The following is a 21,843-nucleotide window of genomic DNA, read 5'->3' on the forward strand; positions in this document are numbered from 1 at the left end:
GTCTCCTCCTTCCGCGAGGTTCATGCAGCCTCTTCGCTCTTCCCTCATGCAGCCTCTTCGCTCTTCCCTCATGCCGCCTCTTCCCTCATGCCGCCTCTTCCCTCATGCCGCCTCTTCCCTCATGCCGCCTCTTCCCTCATGCCGCCTCTTCCCTCATGCCGCCTCTTCCCTCATGCCGCCTCTTCCCTCATGCCGCCTCTTCCCTCATGCCGCCTCTTCCCTCATGCCGCCTCTTCCCTCATGCCGCCTCTTCCCTCATGCCGCCTCTTCCCTCATGCCGCCTCTTCCCCCTTCGGGCACCGGGATGCCGCCTCTTCCCCCTTCGGGCACCGGGAGGCCGGTCTGCCATGTTTTGGAGTCCTCCAAACAGCAGCTGGTCATACCAACTTTACCACGCAGATCATTCCCTTGGGACAAGCCCTGTATCTCCCGACCCTAACGTCTTCGGTTCATCACTCCAAAGTGTCGTCATTCTCATCCAGTCCATCAAGTTGCTGCTGCACTTTGATACACCGTTCTATCAGCCGGTTCGGGGGTTCTTTAAGACCAATGCTATAAGGATTGCTGTCTTCCTGTCGGGCCATTCATGGCCGTCCAGTCCGATGACCCTGTATCATCAACAAATACATTCAGAACATTTACTACCAAGGTGGAAAATCATCGACCCCAGTTCCTCCAACCTCAGCCACCACGTTTCACACATAAGCTCCGCTTCAGGTGCTTCAGTCCTCCTAGACCATCCAGCTCCGTTAACGTTCCTTCCATCATGGCTTCGTTCGACCCTCACCACGTTTTAACATTAACTAATTACTTCCCATTCACCTTCTACTACCAGTCACATTGCAAGTACTCAAGCCTACCCAAGTGGCATCGATGTCTCTTCAGGCGCGTTCCCCTGCTCAGGCCGTCTTGTCCACAATAGTTCTCCTCACCCCGGCATCAAGGACCTCCAACCAACGCTTAAGTCTTCCCCTAAAACAGCAGGATTACTGTGGTAACACGAACTATTCCGAGCCCCTTTGCAATCCGTCCAGACCTTGTGCACTGGTCGTCAAGTGGCACTTCCCAGCAGGACTCAGGATCTGGTTCATCCTTTACTTAAAGTCGTTCCACGCCTGGTCCCCACATTTCCTACCAAACTTTTCCCACATTGTCGCTGCCACATCTGCCTCCAGTTAAGGCGTCGTTGACCGCCTCATATCGTGGAGCACGGGTTCTCCATGACTTTCCAGGTCTACACACACCATTACCTCCTCGTCCTCCATTCTGCCAATCCGCACTGCCTCGTTAAGCTTCTTTTGGGGGTATCGAGGCCCTCATCGCAAGAAGACCCAAAACGGCATCAACTTCGTACATTCGTGTTAATGTTTCTCCCCTGCCAATAAACACCTTGCATCGTATCTGGGGTCGTGGTCCTTGCTAGTGAATTATCAAAAAATATTTAACATTTTATTTAACTTGTAATCTGTTCATTGCTGGATCCCACCACTCCTCTTTAAAATTCCTTCAAACACAATTAAGCACAATCTAAAACACAGTAGCATACACTTGCTAGCATGCAGATGATGCAAATCTATTGGCCACGTTCTGCTGCACCAGTGATGCAAAATATTCAAGTGGATTTTCATTCCATCCAAAAAAATTACATTAATTTAAAAATGGTTAGTGAATTAAAGTAAAACACAATGTATACTGTTCTCTATACAGCACTCTACTGAAAGAAAAAAAGTGTGTATTCTAACGATGGTAGTATGATTGAACAAGTACCCTACTACAAATACTTCAACAGCTGGATCAATGATAAACCTTCAACAAAAACATACAGAGCTGACAAATAATCTTATAGCCAGATTGTCATTCTTCTTTAGAAATAAAACGTGTTTTCGTCTTCACTGTAGAAAACATTTAATCCAGGCTACATTTCTTTCAGTTCTAGATTATGGTGATATTATATAAATGCAGTGTTAAAATCTCTGAACTCTGTTTATCATTCAGCTCTGAGGTTCATTACAGAAGAGAAGGAGACAGAACTCACCATGTGAATTATATATTAAAGTAGAACGGCAATCATTGGATGCAAGACGAGAACAGCGGTGCCTTTGTTTGTGTACAAGGCTCTAGTTGGCATTTTTCCTGATTACCGTCTTTAACATAATTTGCTGAACATCAGTTCAAGTATTCATCGATTAAGATCACAGGACATTCTTATTTTAGAGTCTCGTCGAATCAATACGAAGCTAGGGAAATAGACTTCCAGGAACTTCCGCCCCATGTAACAAAAATCAAAGACATTTAAATAAAATCATGTTATGCCTTCTAATTAATTCAAAGACTATCCACAGTGCCAGTTCTCTTGTTTTTAATGTTTTAATGATTTTACTCTACATTGTATGTATTTTTATGAATACATTTTTATTTTTTTAAATGTATTGTTTTATTGCAATTTTATCTAGATATTCTGTTCTGTTTGTTTTGTGTGTTTTTAAGTGTTTTGTATTCAATAGGGCACTCATAAAACAGAGTTTCGCTCATTGAGTTTTTAATTGTATATATAAAATAAACTAATCAATCGGATGATATATGATGAAGATAATAGTTCTCATTCAAAAAATCCCTCTTGGGGAAATATATATTTTTTAGTTTTGCCATTAAAAATGGTATGGATCTGAATAGAGTAATTAAGGAGGCAGGCACTGGTATTGACCACTGTATGACGTTTAAACTGAGCACTGAGAAGAAATGGAGGCTTTTAAAAGTAAAGGATGAAGATGTTTTGAGTCTTTGTATGTACACAAACCACACATGTCAATCTCAGTAAACTAATAGTGAACAAAAATCACATTAGTTAATGTCCTAACCAATTTCTTTAGCTCTGGGAACAAAAGGAAGCAGTTAAAATGTACAATAGTTCCTCCATGATCCTCCAGTTTATAGGTGCTCGTCGGCCGACTACAACAATTCAAGCTTGTAAATAAACGTTATATCCACTGTAAGTCATTTCTAAAGCCTATCTTTATAACAGCTTTGACTTTTGCGGTCTATTCCTTTGAGTGTAAAAGCCATCGTGAATCACTTTTGGGTCGATCTGAATTTTTCTCCATTCACTGAACAAAATCAAAGCTGAGGATTGTATAACTATTGGCTCCATGTGCTTTGAGGCCACACAATGAACCTGATGCTTTGGTCTGGTCTGCACCTGTTTACAGCCAAGTGCAAATCAATACTGTAGATGCATAAATACAGATTTCAAAGGCAGAGACTACTATCTCTTAACAAACTGACTGCAGGTTTACATTCTTCTATTTGATGTAAATACCAGTGATTATTACTTTTATAGCGCCTGTCAGATAGTATAGACTTGACTTGAGTGAAGTTCTAACACATCTTTTTCCCTTGAGTCTATAATTAGTGGTGCATTCACTGATTATAGGAGCACATGGAACACATTTAATTGAAGACTCTTGAACATTCACTTTTTCATGTTCTACAATGCATCATGAATACATTATAGGAACAGTATATGGAGCAATTATTTTTGTATTCTGATTAAACACGATGCTGTAAACAATTATTGCTACATATAAAGATAAATTCTGATGCCTTTTTAAAAGTAGGATTGCAGGTACTATCTCTGACTTATCTCTAAATGTATATTTTTGGCCTAGAGATGTAAATATTATTCATTTAATTGATAATTGTGATTATTTAGGTCATAATTTAATCGTAGCAGCTAAAAAAATATCATTGTGAACATTTTAGAAGCAAAAATAAGTCATTTATTTTCAAGCTACGCTCTAATAAAGTTAACCTAAATGTAAAGAACCCTTTTTTAGGCTGATTGTTGTACTTTTTTCATTTAGAAAAGTCTGATGTCACTGTTGTTTTTTCATTGTGGCAGTAATCGTAAAAGAATCATAACTCTAAAATGTGATATTGTGACATCTCTATTTGTGCCTAGAATGAAGTGTAACTACTTATAATAGCGCTACAGAAAAACATAAATAATGGAAAAAATATGTCAACATTCCTGTACCTCTACACCACAATATTATTCCATGAAACTGAAAATACATTCCCAAATTTTATGAAAAGGAACATTTTCATATTTACAATTCATTAAATGTCGCGATGAATATGACAATGTTTTCTCTTACCTGTAGTAAGAAGTCGAACAGTGCCAGCCTGCTCCACTCTGAGTGATTCACCCCAACACACGCTTCTTCATTTAGACCGGTCTTTATCCCACATCGAGCCTTCAGCATCTTCTGATACTGAACGTAACTCAATGGGACAGAGTTTTGGTCGTTGTTACTGTCCTTCAAGTGTTGTATGTCGGGGTCCCACCACACCACTGGTCTGGGCCCTGCTCTGATGTACCTATAGGGGAGAATCTCACTGTGGAATGACCTCAAAACAGAAGGGAGACTTCGGTTTAGTCCCAAAACCCGGTCCAAGTGGAAGGCGAAGACCTCAAACCAGTCATCTGTGCGTTTGATGAGAGAACACTGCCCCCTGTGGCAGTGATCGGTATGGGCCTTGGTGCAGGGGACCTCAGGAATCTTCCCCAGTGTCTGCAGTGGTAGACAGAGATTCGGTGTTAACTCAGTCATATAATGCACACTAATGGAAGTTTGGTAACTGTAATTAAATCAACTTGTTAGACTTTGAAAAAAAGGTTGTTTACATAATTAAACATGTTAAAATGTATTTATTATTACACAGAAAATTATGTAAAGTGTGACATTTTAACAACTGCGCTAAGCACTCACTACATTAAGCTAATGTAAACAGATGAATTCACAAATTATGTTTTGTTCACATTGTTCCAGATCTCACATCTCAATTAAATAACTTGTACAAATGCAAGACGTAATAATGTCTTCCGGGAAACGAATTGGCATTTTCTAGTTTGAGTGAATTTGAGCACTTTGTAGTCGTGTAATAGAGTAATTGTAGAGTAATAGAGTATTTGGAAATGTAAATTGTACCGCGCACTCAGGCTTATTGTTCCTTATAATTAGAGGTGGTATAGAGCAGCAAAAAAACGTACTCAAAAAGAGTAACATTGTTGCTTAATAGTACAGAATTAGATCAGATTATTTTACTTTAATTGGAAACAGAATGACAAAACCTTAATTCATTCACAAAATCTGGTATTTTCAAATGATAGAAAAACTCTGAAGGAGCTGTACAAGAATCACAAATGTTCAAATAATTTAATATTGTCAACTAAAAGCTTGTGACTGACAGTGGAAGGAGTACTGTTACTTCAAACTAAAAGTAAAAGTATTGTGTCTGAAAACTACTTAAGTAAATGTAATTGTGCTTAAATTGAAGATAAAGTTAGAACTAATATGTCACAGATCTGTACCTGTCAGCGAGTATTGTATTGTTCGGTTTACAGTTGGGTGTCGTTTTTTATTCTAAAGTCTTTGGCCAGATGTATTATAACATTTTTCATTCCCATTTACAGTACCTTTTTTTGGCCAGGCATCTCCAGAGCCACCTGCAGAACTTGTCCATGCCCTGGGACCCTAGCTTTGGTCAACGGCTCTCCTCCAGCGAGCAGCTTCATCTTCTGGACATCATCTTCACTGAACCAGGGCACCTCCCTCCTGTCTCCACTTACTCTTATACTCCCATCATCTCCGCCTGGAATCGTCTCTGCATTAAAACTTGGACATTTAATACTACCCATTTTCTCCATAGTCTTTGAATGCACCGCTGACAGAACCTCCTTCGAAATGGTATTATGCTTCTTGAAATTCCTGTCTGACTTTGTAACATCCTTTAGCGTTGCCTTTTGTTTTGCTTGCTTTGCACGTCCAGCTTTTTTAAGTATTGTTTTTACATCACCATCTTGTACAGAAAGGACATGACCTGCTCCAGCTTTAGCCCTTCCAACTTGTATATACGACTCTCCGCTGTGGTTGCCTGGCTTAATTCTAGGTTTTGCTCTTTTGCTGTTGCCTGTAAACTGTGGTATTTGTGGATTGGCATGACTGGTTCGCTGCCTGGCACTGCCTCCAGTCTCCTTTTTATTCTTCTCTCTATTTTTGCCTGCACGGCTTTTAAGTATGTTTTTGTCATTGCCGACATTTTTAGAGTTCTTCCCATGATTGCGTTCCCAGGTCCGGTTGTTGCTGTTGCTTGGAAGTGCTTTAAAGGGGATGGGTCGGTGTAAAACTGAGCCAGGAGGTTGCTCCAAAGTCCTAGCTCTGGATTTGAACTCGTGGGCGGAGCTTAAGGCACGTGACGGCCATCGGCTTGCGTCAGGATGGGGCGCAGGTGGAGGTAGCGTGACGCCCATGATGAAAATGGTGAGAAAGAGCAGGAATAGTGGAGAGAGGAGCAGGACCCATTTGTGACCACTGAGCAATTTGGACCACACCCGCCAGGCCTGCGAAAACAGACACAAGACCCAACAAAATAAGCCACAAAGCCATAATTATACTGTAAAAGTATGCAAAAGGAACAAGCCGTCCAATTTGTCCAAACGCTTTACCAGTGACAGCAAAGAGTAATGCTTGACTGAAGAATGATTTGTGAGTGACCATGTGGAAGTGGGGTAAGCAGAAGTAAGTCTCCATAAATATTGTATTTGGTCTTCTTTAACTCTAGATACTTTTATTTCTTCTATCAGGCCAGTGTTTGTTTGTTCATTGTCATACCTTGACATGTTTCGTCATCTTCAGAAGAGTCTCATGCTGCTGTGACGTGTATCTTTTGTGTTTTTTGTTGTTTTCTGTCTCAATAACTTAATAACTCAATCCATATTGTGTGTTTTTTTTTTTCTGCTGCGTTTTAGTGCTTTTGTGAGTCAACAGAACTACAGAAACATGCTCATAGTACTCTAAACCGAGACGAGGGGGCGTTTTTGCTGTCTCATGCTTGGTTCTAAAGAAGTCAGAATGAAAGAAGACCTGGCAAAAGTCGGCAAGATACGTCACAGCAACACTTTGTGATGCTTCTGAAGGTGACTGGAAACAACCAAAGGAAATCAAACTTCATATTGTCTTTGTTTAAAGTTTTTGAGGTTCATTGTAGAGTTTTAAAAGTACATGCTAATGTTTTACAAATGTGTTTGCACAGTTTGGCATTGAAATGTTCAACCTTTATTCAATTACAGGAGGTTTTATTGCTAAAAGGGAAAGTGAGCGAGCTTGCCTCGCCACAAATCTGACCTCTGAGTTGCAAAATATTACAATATAAAGGTTACAACCAATAAATACCAAGTAATTATAATAATTCAATACATAATACATGAATAACAGAGTCAAATACATTTACATGAAAAGACAAACAAGACATGATAAAACAAATAAAGGTGAATTTCAAGCTGTGAAATAACAGGAAATACTATTGTGACGTGAACAGAATTCTGACAAGTTCATTCACTTTGGCTGTTGTAGCTTTGGGGCAGATAGACAAAGTTGTGGTTGTTATTCTCTTTTTTCAGATACATGCAAGGTGGTTGAAGAGTCTTGCTAAGGTATGATGAGGGTGAGATGCTTCAGCACACATGTTGACCATTTTTCATGCATCTTACATCACTCCAAATGTAAACGTACTCATTTTCCTGCAAATATCTGTGTTAATGGCCCAGAATACTGACTGTCCGCTCCTGTTTCCCGTCGGTTACAGCAGAATTGGGCTTATTCAGCTGAGACCAATACTACAGTGACAACCCATAATTCAGAGCTGCCTTCTGCATCGCAATACAGAGCAAGCGGAAAATATATATTTTACACAACACTGTCACTGCTGCCCCGGCCTGACTATATGCCCCGCTCCATGAAGGCACAATAAAGTGATTTTGCGACAGAATTTGAAAGTGCTGGTGTTTTATTTACAGTACCTGCCACGCTATTCATTTCCCTTTTTCACACTATAGATGACATCCACATAATAACACTGGGGTTTCAAAGGACTATTGTGTGGGAGAGTATACAGTTTGAAAGGGAAGCTTCATAGCAAAATGCAGTAAAGTGTGACAGACAAATGTGTCTAAGGAAAAGTGGTGCGTTCAGAGTTATAAAGCACAAGCAAGATGCAGAAGCAAAAGTACACTGCAAATTCAATAGAGAGTGGGGGTCTACTTTGTGATTGGCAAATTGAAAATGTAGAGAAGGGGAGCCAATCAAATCAATATCCAATTGTTTCAAATCGTGAGCAGCTTGAGGCTTTCTTATGGTCGACATCGTACTCTCTGTCAATAAAAGCAGGTGGTTCAAACTAAATTGTATATTAGCGCTGCAGAGATTGTTTGGAATAATAGTAGTTGGCAAATGAAATTGTATTTTGAGAATCATTAACTGGACTGTACAGACCAACACCAAAATACCTTTTATAACAAAGACAGTGGCAATATTAAATAAACATGCCAAAAAACAGGAAGTTTAGTTAAGTATTCTCTATCTAGAAGCCTTCAGTCATCATAATTCATGGAAAAACAATGTATTTAGAAAAGCTCAATGTACAATAGAAATATAGTTTGACTAGTTGACTAATTGAAAAAATAACTGCAGACAAGTTGACTACTAATAATTGTTAGTTGCTATGTTTGTTTTGTTATGTTCACAGACTGTAAGCCATATTTATTTGCACAACATTATACCTTTCTGGTGGGGTCCAGTACCTAATGTCACTTTGCTTGGAATTTTCCTCAGTGAATTTTCCTTGAATTTATTAAATTACATGTTTTATGGCTAAATGTGTTTTATTGCTAGATATAAATCCTCCAACAATCGATTCTGGCCTCTCCACAGATCTGGCTAGTAACTTGGCCAAGAGAGGACATTTTTTCAAGGATTTTGGGCCCGTGGGCTTTATTTGACAGGACCGTGCTGCGTGAAATGGGGATGAGACTGGGGAAGTACATGCAGTAAATTGTCGAGAGCTGGACCACGAGCGACACTAAAGGGGAAGTTTAATGCCAACATTACTGAAATCTCCATGGAGACAATCCAGTGGTGTGCCCTCCAGAAAAGTTTGTGCACCTTTAATGAGAAAGAAATTCCAACTAAAATTGTGATCTATCAATAAGGCTGTTTTCGAATGCCTGACTGGAAGCTGGAGTGTCCATGCTGAGGCGTCTAAACGGATTTATGTTTCGGTTTGGTAAAGTAAAATGAGAGTTATACTGTTGTTGATAATCGGCATTTGCTTATACTGCTGTCAAACGTCTTTTGGTTGAGCTACTTCAACAACAACCACAAATACATAGTGAAATCTTTGTGTAGATGAAGAAGAAATCGACAATAAAAGTCTGTTTGAAAAAGGCTTTTAAGGCCAGATTTTTCTTGCATTAAAAATAACTGCGCCCAAAATATAATCTTCTAAAAATGCACCACAATGATTCCATATGCCAACAGCCCATAAGTCCCAAGTCTCCAGCATTTTATCCTTCCAACTGGACCACTGCCCGGCGTGTGCATGCTCCTAAAGCCTTCTCAGTGCCCTACTTTCTTGTCCTCACCTATAGGTACGAGCTGAGGTGAAAAGAGAGTATTTTTCAGTCCTGCTTTGACCTACATAACTCGTCTCTCCTCTGCTTTTTGACTGAAGGCTGGTTGAAGGAATGTTTGGGGACCCCAGGGATGTCGTTCTCATCTCCGATCCGTTAGCAGCTGTTTCTGAGCTCTCCTCCGCTGAAAGGGTGCCATTATACGTTCGCACAGCGCTGGTTATGAGTCGCAGTCTGCAGCAGTGTTGAGGCCAGGGCCAAATATGACAAATGACACTTGTGTACTGTATGTGTAGCTCTGACAGTGGGGGTGATATACTGGAACGTGTGTAATGTACAGCACAGACTTGTGAACACAGGCACGACCAGTTTAGAATGTTTTACAGGAAAATACCGCAATAAATAATGATATTGAAACTACTTTATGATGCTGACGGAATGACTCAAAAGCAGTATGATGAATATGAATTTTAAAAGGGTAAAAAAGATCACAAAACAACATTTGAATAGGGATGCCAAGATTATTCAGTTAATCGATAATCATGATTGTTTAGGTCACAATATAATAAACCAAACAATTATAACCCTCATGACAATTTTAAAAGTAATTAAGTATTTTTAATTGAATCAAAATTAACTGAAATATAATCTTATAATTGTGAATAATCATTAAGTTGTGATGTTAATTAAGCATAATCGTAACACTAACATTTTATATTGTGACTAATCTAGAACTCACTTATTTGGCCCTAAAAACACTAAAAGTGCTTGTCGCACTACAAATAAATGTCAGATTACACAACTTTTTTTTGTTTGTTTTTAACACACAACATATAGCCCCCCAAATATTGTTTCAACTATTATTAGTAAGTAAGTAAGTATTTTTTATTTCTATAGCACCTTTCACAGACAGAAGTCACAAAGTGCTTCACAAAACACAGAATAAAACGATAAAAACACAAAAAATTTACAGTGAGCAATACATAAACAACAATATACAGTAAAATCAGCCGCTAAAACAAATGCAATTAAAAGGCTTGACTAAATAAAAAGGTTTTAAGCTGACCCTTAAAAGCAGTAACTGAGTCCAGTGACCGTAGGGAGAACGGAAGATCGTTCCAGAGTCTGGGGGCAACAGCCTGGAAGGATCTGTCTCCTCTGGTCCGAAAACGGGTGCGAGGAACCAACCAGCTTCTGGTCCAAGGACCTTAGTGAGCGAGAGGGAGCGTACGGTTTAATCAGATCGCTGATGTACGATGGGACCTGACCATTTAAAGCTCTAGAAGTTAAAACAAGAATTTTAAACTGTATCCGGTAGGAGACCGGCAGTGAAGGGCTTTGAGAACGGGTGAAATGTGGGCCCTTCCATTTGTGCGGGTCAAGATCCTCGCTGCAGAGTTCTGGACCAGCTGCAGACGAGAGAGCTCCTTCTTGTTAAGACAGGAAAACAAGCTATTACAGTAGTCTAAACGTGAAGACACAAATGCATGAATTATAACTTCCAGGTCATTTTGAGACACCATTTTCCTGAGCTTAGAGATTTTCCTCAACTGAAAGAAACAGTTCCTTGTCAACAGCTTGGAGTGGTGCTCTAAAGACATGTCTTTGTCAAAGACAACACCCAAGTTTCTAAGTTTTGGTTTAGCAGTCTGGCCTAAAACACCCAAGTACTGGTTTATCCCTGGAATGGCATCATCAGGGGCAATAATCAGAGTTTCTGTTTTGTCAGCATTTAGCTGCAAGGAGTTTTGACTCAGCCATTGTTTTATTTGCACTAAACAACTGACCAAGGAGTTCAGCTTCTGGATCTCAGAAGGTTTAAAAGAGCAATATAGCTGAATATTGTCAGCGAACAGGTGATTGCACACCAGACCTTGTGCCTCGTCTCCTCTGCTTCCTCCTTTTCCCCGGGCCTCGGGACAGCAGCAAAACGTCAGGTGAGTTGGGTGGACAAACAAGGGGTGGCGGAAAGGCTTGTTTGTACCTGTCCCAAGTGTCGAAAAGCGACTCCATCGATTCTTTGATGCGGAAAAGTGCGCCACGGTCATAAACCCGCACAGCAGACACACAACAGACTAATGTCTGGGCTGATAAAACTGCATACGATGTAATGATCGTCACAAATAAGCGGCATAACAAGAGTCGAGCAGTGGCGTGGCCGAACACAGGCGCCATCTTGGATCTCGATTATTAATTGAATAATCAGAGGCTGGCATAACAAGCAGCACGATATAGTTAATATTGTGACAGGCCAACGGTTAGGGTTAATAATCAAACTTTCTGTCGCTTTCAGTCCATCACAGCCTTTTATCTTTGCCCTTCAAGCACAAAAGTCACAGTAAATCTGCCTCTGCTCAATCTCCATCAAAGCAGAAGAAACATAAGCTACCTCAGCCTCTCCATCTCTTCCACCAACAGTTTCATATTTTGTTTAACCCAGAACAACAAGTAAACTGGCTAATAAGACAAGTAAAAGGCCAGCCGGAGATATTATATATGGTCTCATTATTTACAAAGTACCACACAAGATTAATGTTGTATTTTCACTGGTCCCAATTCATCCCACACATTCAAACACATTCATACTATAGCCATTAGTGTTTCACAGCTTCCAGGGCTCACAGTTTTGATGTCACATCCAGCCTGCATCAGTGTCACTTCCAGTTTCACAAGCGCTCAAATGGCTTTTTTATTAGAGGACTTTGATTTTTTTTTTTATGTAACTATTTGCAATAAATCTGCAAAACTGATTTTACTGTATTACACTGACAATACATTACAAAAGCGCTTCAAAAGTAACATAGAAGTGATTAAAAAATGATCGCATAGCTCTTTTTCACTTACGCTTCAGCTTTTCTCATCAGTGTTTGTCTGAACTGCTTTCAAAAACAATCTTCTCCAAGAAACACAGGCTCATGTTAAGGTTAAGACAAAGCCAACAAAGAGTAAGAGTTTTACGGTCATAGAAAAGTCATGATAGTTGAATCCGTCTGAATGTTGGCCCAGACATAAGTTCATCGCCAAATCAAACTCTTATAAATTGTTAACGTTTAAAACACCCATTCCCTTCTTCGCTCTCCTTCTTGTCCGTTTCATTTGAGCTTGCTGTTGCTTATTGGTGTTGACCGTGTGTCGTTGGTATCTTTGCTTTCAACAACTCTGTGCAAAAACATCCACAAACTGCAAAGGGTCAAAGTTGAGCACTGAGTCTGTTTTATAGGATGTGGCTGGTTTGACCTCCTACAGGCTTTCTCCTAGTAGTTTTTTATGACAAGCAACTTTGACCTTTTGGGTAAATACTTGGTGAGAAAACATGCAGGTATTCTAGTAAAGTTGTCTGAGTTCTAACTTTTATGACGTGCTAATTTAGTTTAGTTTAGCATTGGCTGTGGCTGGATGGAAGCAGAAACGCATTTTTACTTATTTTGTCTTAGTGCTGTTGGCTATTTTATTTTACTGTAAGACAGCTAGTCACAATGTACAATTTTTGATTTAGTTAACACAGGAAAATAAACTAGACTAGGGGTGGGTGATATGGCAAAAAAAATGTGTATCATGATTTTCTTGTGCAATTTTGATTTTCTATCACAATTTATGTGCACTCACTATTTGTCTATTGCCCTTAAGAGGCAAATGAAGGCATCTGCTTCACACTTCATTGTGATTGGTTAACTCTACCTGTCACTCAGAACAGAGGCTGACCAATAGGAAAAGTGGGAGTCAAGTATCTGTTGAGCAGATACCGTATTTTCCGGACTATACGTAGCTGCATTTCAGTTTGTTAACACTCTTATAGGCACCACTTTATATCAATTTTCCACAACAGAACACACAACAGAACACACACAGAACACACAACAGAACACACACAGAACACACAACAGAACACACACAGAACACACAACAGAACACACAACAGAACACACAACAGAACACACACAGAACACACAACAGAACACACACAGAACACACAACAGAACACACACAGAACACACACAGAACACACACAGAACACACAACAGAACACACAACAGAACACACACAGAACACACAACAGAACACACACAGAACACACAACAGAACACACACAGAACACATAACAGAACACACACACAGAACACGCAACAGAACACACACAGAACACACACAGAACACACACAGAACACACAACAGAACACACAACAGAACACACACAGAACACACACAGAACACACAACAGAACACACACAGAACACACACAGAACACACAACAGAACACACACAGAACACACAACAGAACACACAACAGAACACACACAGAACACGCAACAGAACACACAACAGAACACACAACAGAACACACACAGAACACACAACAGAACACACACAGAACACACAACAGAACACACACATAACACACAACATAACACACAACAGAACACACACAGAACACACACAGAACACACAACAGAATACACAACAGAACACACAACAGAACACACAACAGAACACACACACAGAACACACAACAGAACACACACAGAACACACAACAGAACAAACACAGAACACACACAGAACACACAACAGAACACACAACAGAACACACACAGAACACACACAGAACACACAACAGAATACACAACAGAACACACACAGAACACACAACAGAACACACACACAGAACACACACAGAAAACACACAGAACACACAACAGAACACACACAGAAAACACACAGAACACACAACAGAACACACAACAGAACACACACAGAACAAACAACAGAACACACACAGAACACACAACAGAACACACACATAACACACAACAGAACACACACAGAACACACAACAGAACACACACAGAACACGCAACAGAACACACAACAGAACACACAACAGAACACACACAGAACACACAACAGAACACACACAGAACACACAACAGAACACACACATAACACACAACAGAACACACACAGGGGGTAAATACTTGGTGAGAAAACATGCAGGTATTCTAGTAAAGTTGTCTGAGTTGTAACTTTTATGACGTGCTAATTTAGTTTAGTTTAGCATTGGCTGTGGCTGGATGGAAGCAGAAACGCATTTTTACTTATTTTGTCTTAGTGCTGTTGGCTATTTTATTTTACTGTAAGACAGCTAGTCACAATGTACAATTTTTGATTTAGTTAACACAGGAAAATAAACTAGACTAGGGGTGGGTGATATGGCAAAAAAAATGTGTATCATGATTTTCTTGTGCAATTTTGATTTTCTATCACAATTTATGTGCACTCACTATTTGTCTATTGCCCTTAAGAGGCAAATGAAGGCATCTGCTTCACACTTCATTGTGATTGGTTAACTCTACCTGTCACTCAGAACAGAGGCTGACCAATAGGAAAAGTGGGAGTCAAGTATCTGTTGAGCAGATACCGTATTTTCCGGACTATACGTAGCTGCATTTCAGTTTGTTAACACTCTTATAGGCACCACTTTATATCAATTTTCCACAACAGAACACACAACAGAACACACACAGAACACACAACAGAACACACACAGAACACACAACAGAACACACACAGAACACACAACAGAACACACAACAGAACACACACAGAACACACAACAGAACACACACAGAACACACAACAGAACACACACAGAACACACACAGAACACACAACAGAACACACAACAGAACACACACAGAACACACACAGAACACACACAGAACACACAACAGAACACACAACAGAACACACAACAGAACACACAACAGAACACACACAGAACACATAACAGAACACACACACAGAACACACAACAGAACACACACAGAACACACACAGAACACACACAGAACACACAACAGAACACACAACAGAACACACACAGAACACACACAGAACACACAACAGAACACACACAGAACACACACAGAACACACAACAGAACACACACAGAACACACAACAGAACACACAACAGAACACACACAGAACACGCAACAGAACACACAACAGAACACACAACAGAACACACACAGAACACACAACAGAACACACACAGAACACACAACAGAACACACACATAACACACAACATAACACACAACAGAACACACACAGAACACACACAGAACACACAACAGAATACACAACAGAACACACAACAGAACACACAACAGAACACACACACAGAACACACAACAGAACACACACAGAACACACAACAGAACACACACAGAACACACACAGAACACACAACAGAACACACAACAGAACACACACAGAACACACACAGAACACACAACAGAATACACAACAGAACACACACAGAACACACAACAGAACACACACACAGAACACACACAGAAAACACACAGAACACACAACAGAACACACACAGAAAACACACAGAACACACAACAGAACACACAACAGAACACACACAGAACAAACAACAGAACACACACAGAACACACAACAGAACACACACATAACACACAACAGAACACACACAGAACACACAACAGAACACACACATAACACGCAACAGAACACACAACAGAACACACAACAGAACACACACAGAACACACAACAGAACACACACAGAACACACAACAGAACACACACATAACACACAACAGAACACACACAGAACACACACAGAACACACACAGAACACACAACAGAACACACAGCAGAACACACACAGAACACACACAGAACACACAACAGAATACACAACAGAACACACACAGAACACACAACAGAACACACACACAGAACACACACAGAAAACACACAGAACACACAACAGAACACACACAGAACACACACAGAATACACACAGAACACACAACAGAACACACAACAGAACACACACAGAAAACACACAGAACACACACAGAACACACACAGAACACACACAGAACACACACAGAACACACAATAGAACACACACAGAACACACACAGAACACACAACAGAACACACACAGAACACACAACAGAACACACACAGAACACACACAGAACACACACAGAACACACAACAGAACACACAACAGAACACACACAGAACACACACAGAACACACAACAGAACACACAACAGAACACACACAGAACACACACAGAACACACAACAGAATACACAACAGAACACACAACAGAACACACAACAGAACACACACACAGAACACACAACAGAACACACACAGAACACACACAAAACACACACAGAACACACACAGAACACACAACAGAACACACAACAGAACACACACAGAACACACACAGAACACACAACAGAACATACACGGAACACACAACAGAACACACAACAGAACACACACAGAACACACAACAGAACACACACAGAACACACAACAGAATACACACAGAACACACAACAGAACACACACAGAACACACAACAGAACACACACAGAACACACACAGAACACACAACAGAATACATAACAGAACACACACAGAACACACAACAGAACACACACAGAACACACACAGAACACACAACAGAACACACAACAGAACACACAACAGAACACACACAGAACACACACAGAACACACAACAGAACACAGACAGAACACACAACAGAACACACACAGAACACACAACAGAACACACACAGAACACACAACAGAACACACACAGAACACACACAGAACACACAACAGAACACACACAGAACACACACAGAATACACACAGAACACAAAACAGAACACACAACAGAACACACACAGAACACACACAGAACACACAACAGAACACACACAGAACACACACAGAACACACAACAGAATACATAACAGAACACACACAGAACACACACAGAACACACAACAGAATACACAAACAGAACACACACAGATCAAAAAACAGAACACACAACAGAACACACACAGAACACACACAGAACACACAACAGAATACACAACAGAACACAACAGAACACGCAACAGAACACACACACAGAACACACAACAGAACACACACAGAACACACAACAGAACACACACAGAACACACACAGAACACACACAGAACACACAACAGAATACACAACAGAACACACACAGAACACACAACAGAACACACACACAGAACACACACAGAAAACACACAGAACACACAACAGAACACACACAGAACACACAACAGAACACACACAGAACACACACAGAACACACAACAGAACACACACAGAACACACAACAGAACACACACATAACACACAACAGAACACACACAGAACACACAACAGAACACACACAGAACACGCAACAGAACACACAACAGAACACACAACAGAACACACACAGAACACACAACAGAACACACACAGAATACACAACAGAACACACACATAACACACAACAGAACACACACAGAACACACACAGAACACACACAGAACACACAACAGAACACACAACAGAACACACACAGAACACACACAGAACACACAACAGAATACACAACAGAACACACACAGAACACACAACAGAACACACACACAGAACACACACAGAAAACACACAGAACACACAACAGAACACACACAGAACACGAAACAGAACACACACAGAACACACACAGAACACACACAGAACACACACAGAACACACAACAGAACACACAACAGAACACACACAGAACACACAACAGAACACACACAGAACACACACAGAACACACACAGAACACACACAGAACACACAACAGAACACACAACAGAACACACACAGAATACATAACAGAACACACACAGAACACACAACAGAACACACACAGAACACACAACAGAACACACACAGAACACAAACAGAACACACACAGAACACACAACAGAACACACACAGAACACACAACAGAACACACAACAGAACACAAAACAGAACACACAACAGAACACACACAGAACACACACAGAACACACAACAGAACACACACAGAACACACAACAGAACACACACAGAACACACACAGAACACACACAGAACACACAACAGAACACACAACAGAACACACACAGAACACACACAGAACACACAACAGAATACACAACAGAACACACACAGAACACACAACAGAACACACAACAGAACACACACAGAACACACACAGAACACACAACAGAACACACACAGAACACACACAGAACACACAACAGAACACACAACAGAATACACACAGAACACACAACAGAACACACACAGAACACACAACAGAACACACAACAGAACACACACAGAACACACAACAGAACACACACAGAACACACAACAGAACACACAACAGAATACACAACAGAACACACAACAGAACACACACAGAACACACACAGAACACACAACAGAACACACAACAGAATACACACAGAACACACAACAGAACACACACAGAACACACAACAGAACACACAACAGAACACACACAGAACACACACAGAACACACAACAGAACACACAACAGAACACACAACAGAACACACACAGAACACACAACAGAACACACAACAGAACACACACAGAACACACAACATAACACACAACAGAACACACACAGAACACACAACAGAACACACAACAGAACACACAACAGAACACACACAGAACACACAACAGAACACACAACAGAACACACAACAGAACACACAACAGAACACACACAGAACACACAACAGAATACACAACAGACCACACAACAGAACACACAACAGAACACACACACAGAACACACAACAGAACACAAACAGAACACACACAGAACACACACAGAACACACACAGAACACACAACAGAACACACAACAGAACACACAACAGAACACACACAGAACACACACAGAACACACAACAGAATACACAACAGAACACACACAGAACACACAACAGAACACACACACAGAACACACACAGAACACACACAGAACACACAACAGAACACACACAATAACACACACAGAACACACAACAGAATACACACAGAACACACAACAGAACACACAACAGAACACACACAGAACACACACAGAACACACAACAGAACACACACAGAACACACAACAGAACACACAACAGAACACACACAGAACACACACAGAACACACAACAGAACACACACAGAACACACAACAGAACACACAACAGAACACACACAGAACACACACAGAACACACAACAGAACACACACAGAACACACACAGAACACACAACAGAACACACAACAGAATACACACAGAACACACAACAGAACACACAGAACACACAACAGAACACACAACAGAACACACACAGAACACACAACAGAACACACAACAGAACACACACAGAACACACACAGAACACACAACAGAACACACACAGAACACACACAGAACACACAACAGAACACGCAACAGAATACACACAGAACACACAACAGAACACACACAGAGCACACAACAGAACACACAACAGAACACACACAGAACACACAACAGAACACACACAGAACACACAACAGAACACACAACAGAATACACAACAGAACACACAACAGAACACACACAGAACACACACAGAACACACAACAGAACACACAACAGAATACACACAGAACACACAACAGAACACACACAGAACACACAACAGAACACACAACAGAACACACACAGAACACACACAGAACACACAACAGAACACACAACAGAACACACAATAGAACACACACAGAACACACAACAGAACACACAACAGAACACACACAGAACACACAACATAACACACAACAGAACACACACAGAACACACAACAGAACACACAACAGAACACACAACAGAACACTCAACAGAACACACAACAGAACACACACAGAACACACAACAGAACACACAACAGAACACACAACAGAACACACACAGAACACACAACAGAACACACAACAGAACACACAACAGAACACACAACAGAACACACAACAGAACACACACAGAACACACAACAGAATACACAACAGAACACACAACAGAACACACAACAGAACACACACACAAAACACACAACAGAACACACACAGAACACACACAGAACACACAACAGAACACACAACAGAACACACAACAGAACACACACAGAACACACACAGAACACACACAGAACACACAACAGAATACACAACAGAACACACACAGAACACACAACAGAACACACACACAGAACACACACAGAACACACACAGAACACACAACAGAACACACACAGAACACACACAGAACACACAACAGAATACACACAGAACACACAACAGAACACACACAGAACACACACAGAACACACAACAGAACACACACAGACACACAGAACACACAACAGAACACACAACAGAACACACACAGAACACACACAGAACACACAACAGAACACACACAGAACACACAACAGAACACACACAGAACACACACAGAACACACACAGAACACACACAGAACACACAACAGAACACACAACAGAACACACACAGAATACATAACAGAACACACACAGAACACACAACAGAACACACACAGAGCACACACAGAACACACACAGAACACACAACAGAACACACAACAGAACACACACAGAACACACAACAGAACACATAACAGAACACACACAGAACACACAACAGAACACACACAGAACACACAACAGAACCCACAACAGAACACACAACAGAACACACACAGAACACACACAGAACACACAACAGAACACACACAGAACACACAACAGAACACACACAGAACACACACAGAACACACAACAGAACACACAACAGAACACACACAGAACACACACAGAACATACAACAGAATACACACAGAACACACAACAGAACACACACAGAACACACACAGAACACACAACAGAACACACAACAGAATACACACAGAACACACAACAGAACACACACAGAACACACAACAGAACACACAACAGAACACACACAGAACACACAACAGAACACACAACAGAATACACAACAGAACACACAACAGAACACACACAGAACACACAACAGAACACACAACAGAACACACACAGAACACACACAGAACACACAACAGAACAAACAACAGAACACACACAGAACACACACAGAACACACAACAGAACACACACAGAACACACACAGAACACACAACAGAATACATAACAGAACACACACAGAACACACAACAGAACACACACAGAACACACACAGAACACACACAGAACACACAACAGAATACATAACAGAACACACACAGAACACACACAGAACACACAACAGAACACACAACAGAACACACACAGAACACACACAGAACACACAACAGAACAAACAACAGAACACACACA

At 40.7% G+C, this 21,843-nt stretch overlaps 1 protein-coding gene across 1 annotated transcript in view; it reads right to left on the minus strand.

Annotated features, from left to right (window-relative positions):
• Window positions 1-21,843, minus strand: part of gask1a (golgi associated kinase 1A) — a 109,545-nt gene that overhangs the window by 22,492 nt on the left and 65,210 nt on the right. Inside the window, exons 2-3 of the mRNA XM_072461209.1 lie at window positions 5,477-6,400; window positions 4,155-4,571 (exon numbers count right to left, since the gene is read on the minus strand). Coding sequence (XP_072317310.1) covers window positions 4,155-4,571; window positions 5,477-6,400 — 1,341 coding nt within the window. The remainder of the gene's footprint in view (window positions 1-4,154; window positions 4,572-5,476; window positions 6,401-21,843) is intronic.

This window comes from Eucyclogobius newberryi, unplaced genomic scaffold (assembly GCF_026437365.1).
Source record: "Eucyclogobius newberryi isolate DKJ021-1_F unplaced genomic scaffold, fEucNew1.0.hap1 SCAF_3, whole genome shotgun sequence".
NCBI lineage: Eukaryota > Metazoa > Chordata > Actinopteri > Gobiiformes > Gobiidae > Eucyclogobius > Eucyclogobius newberryi.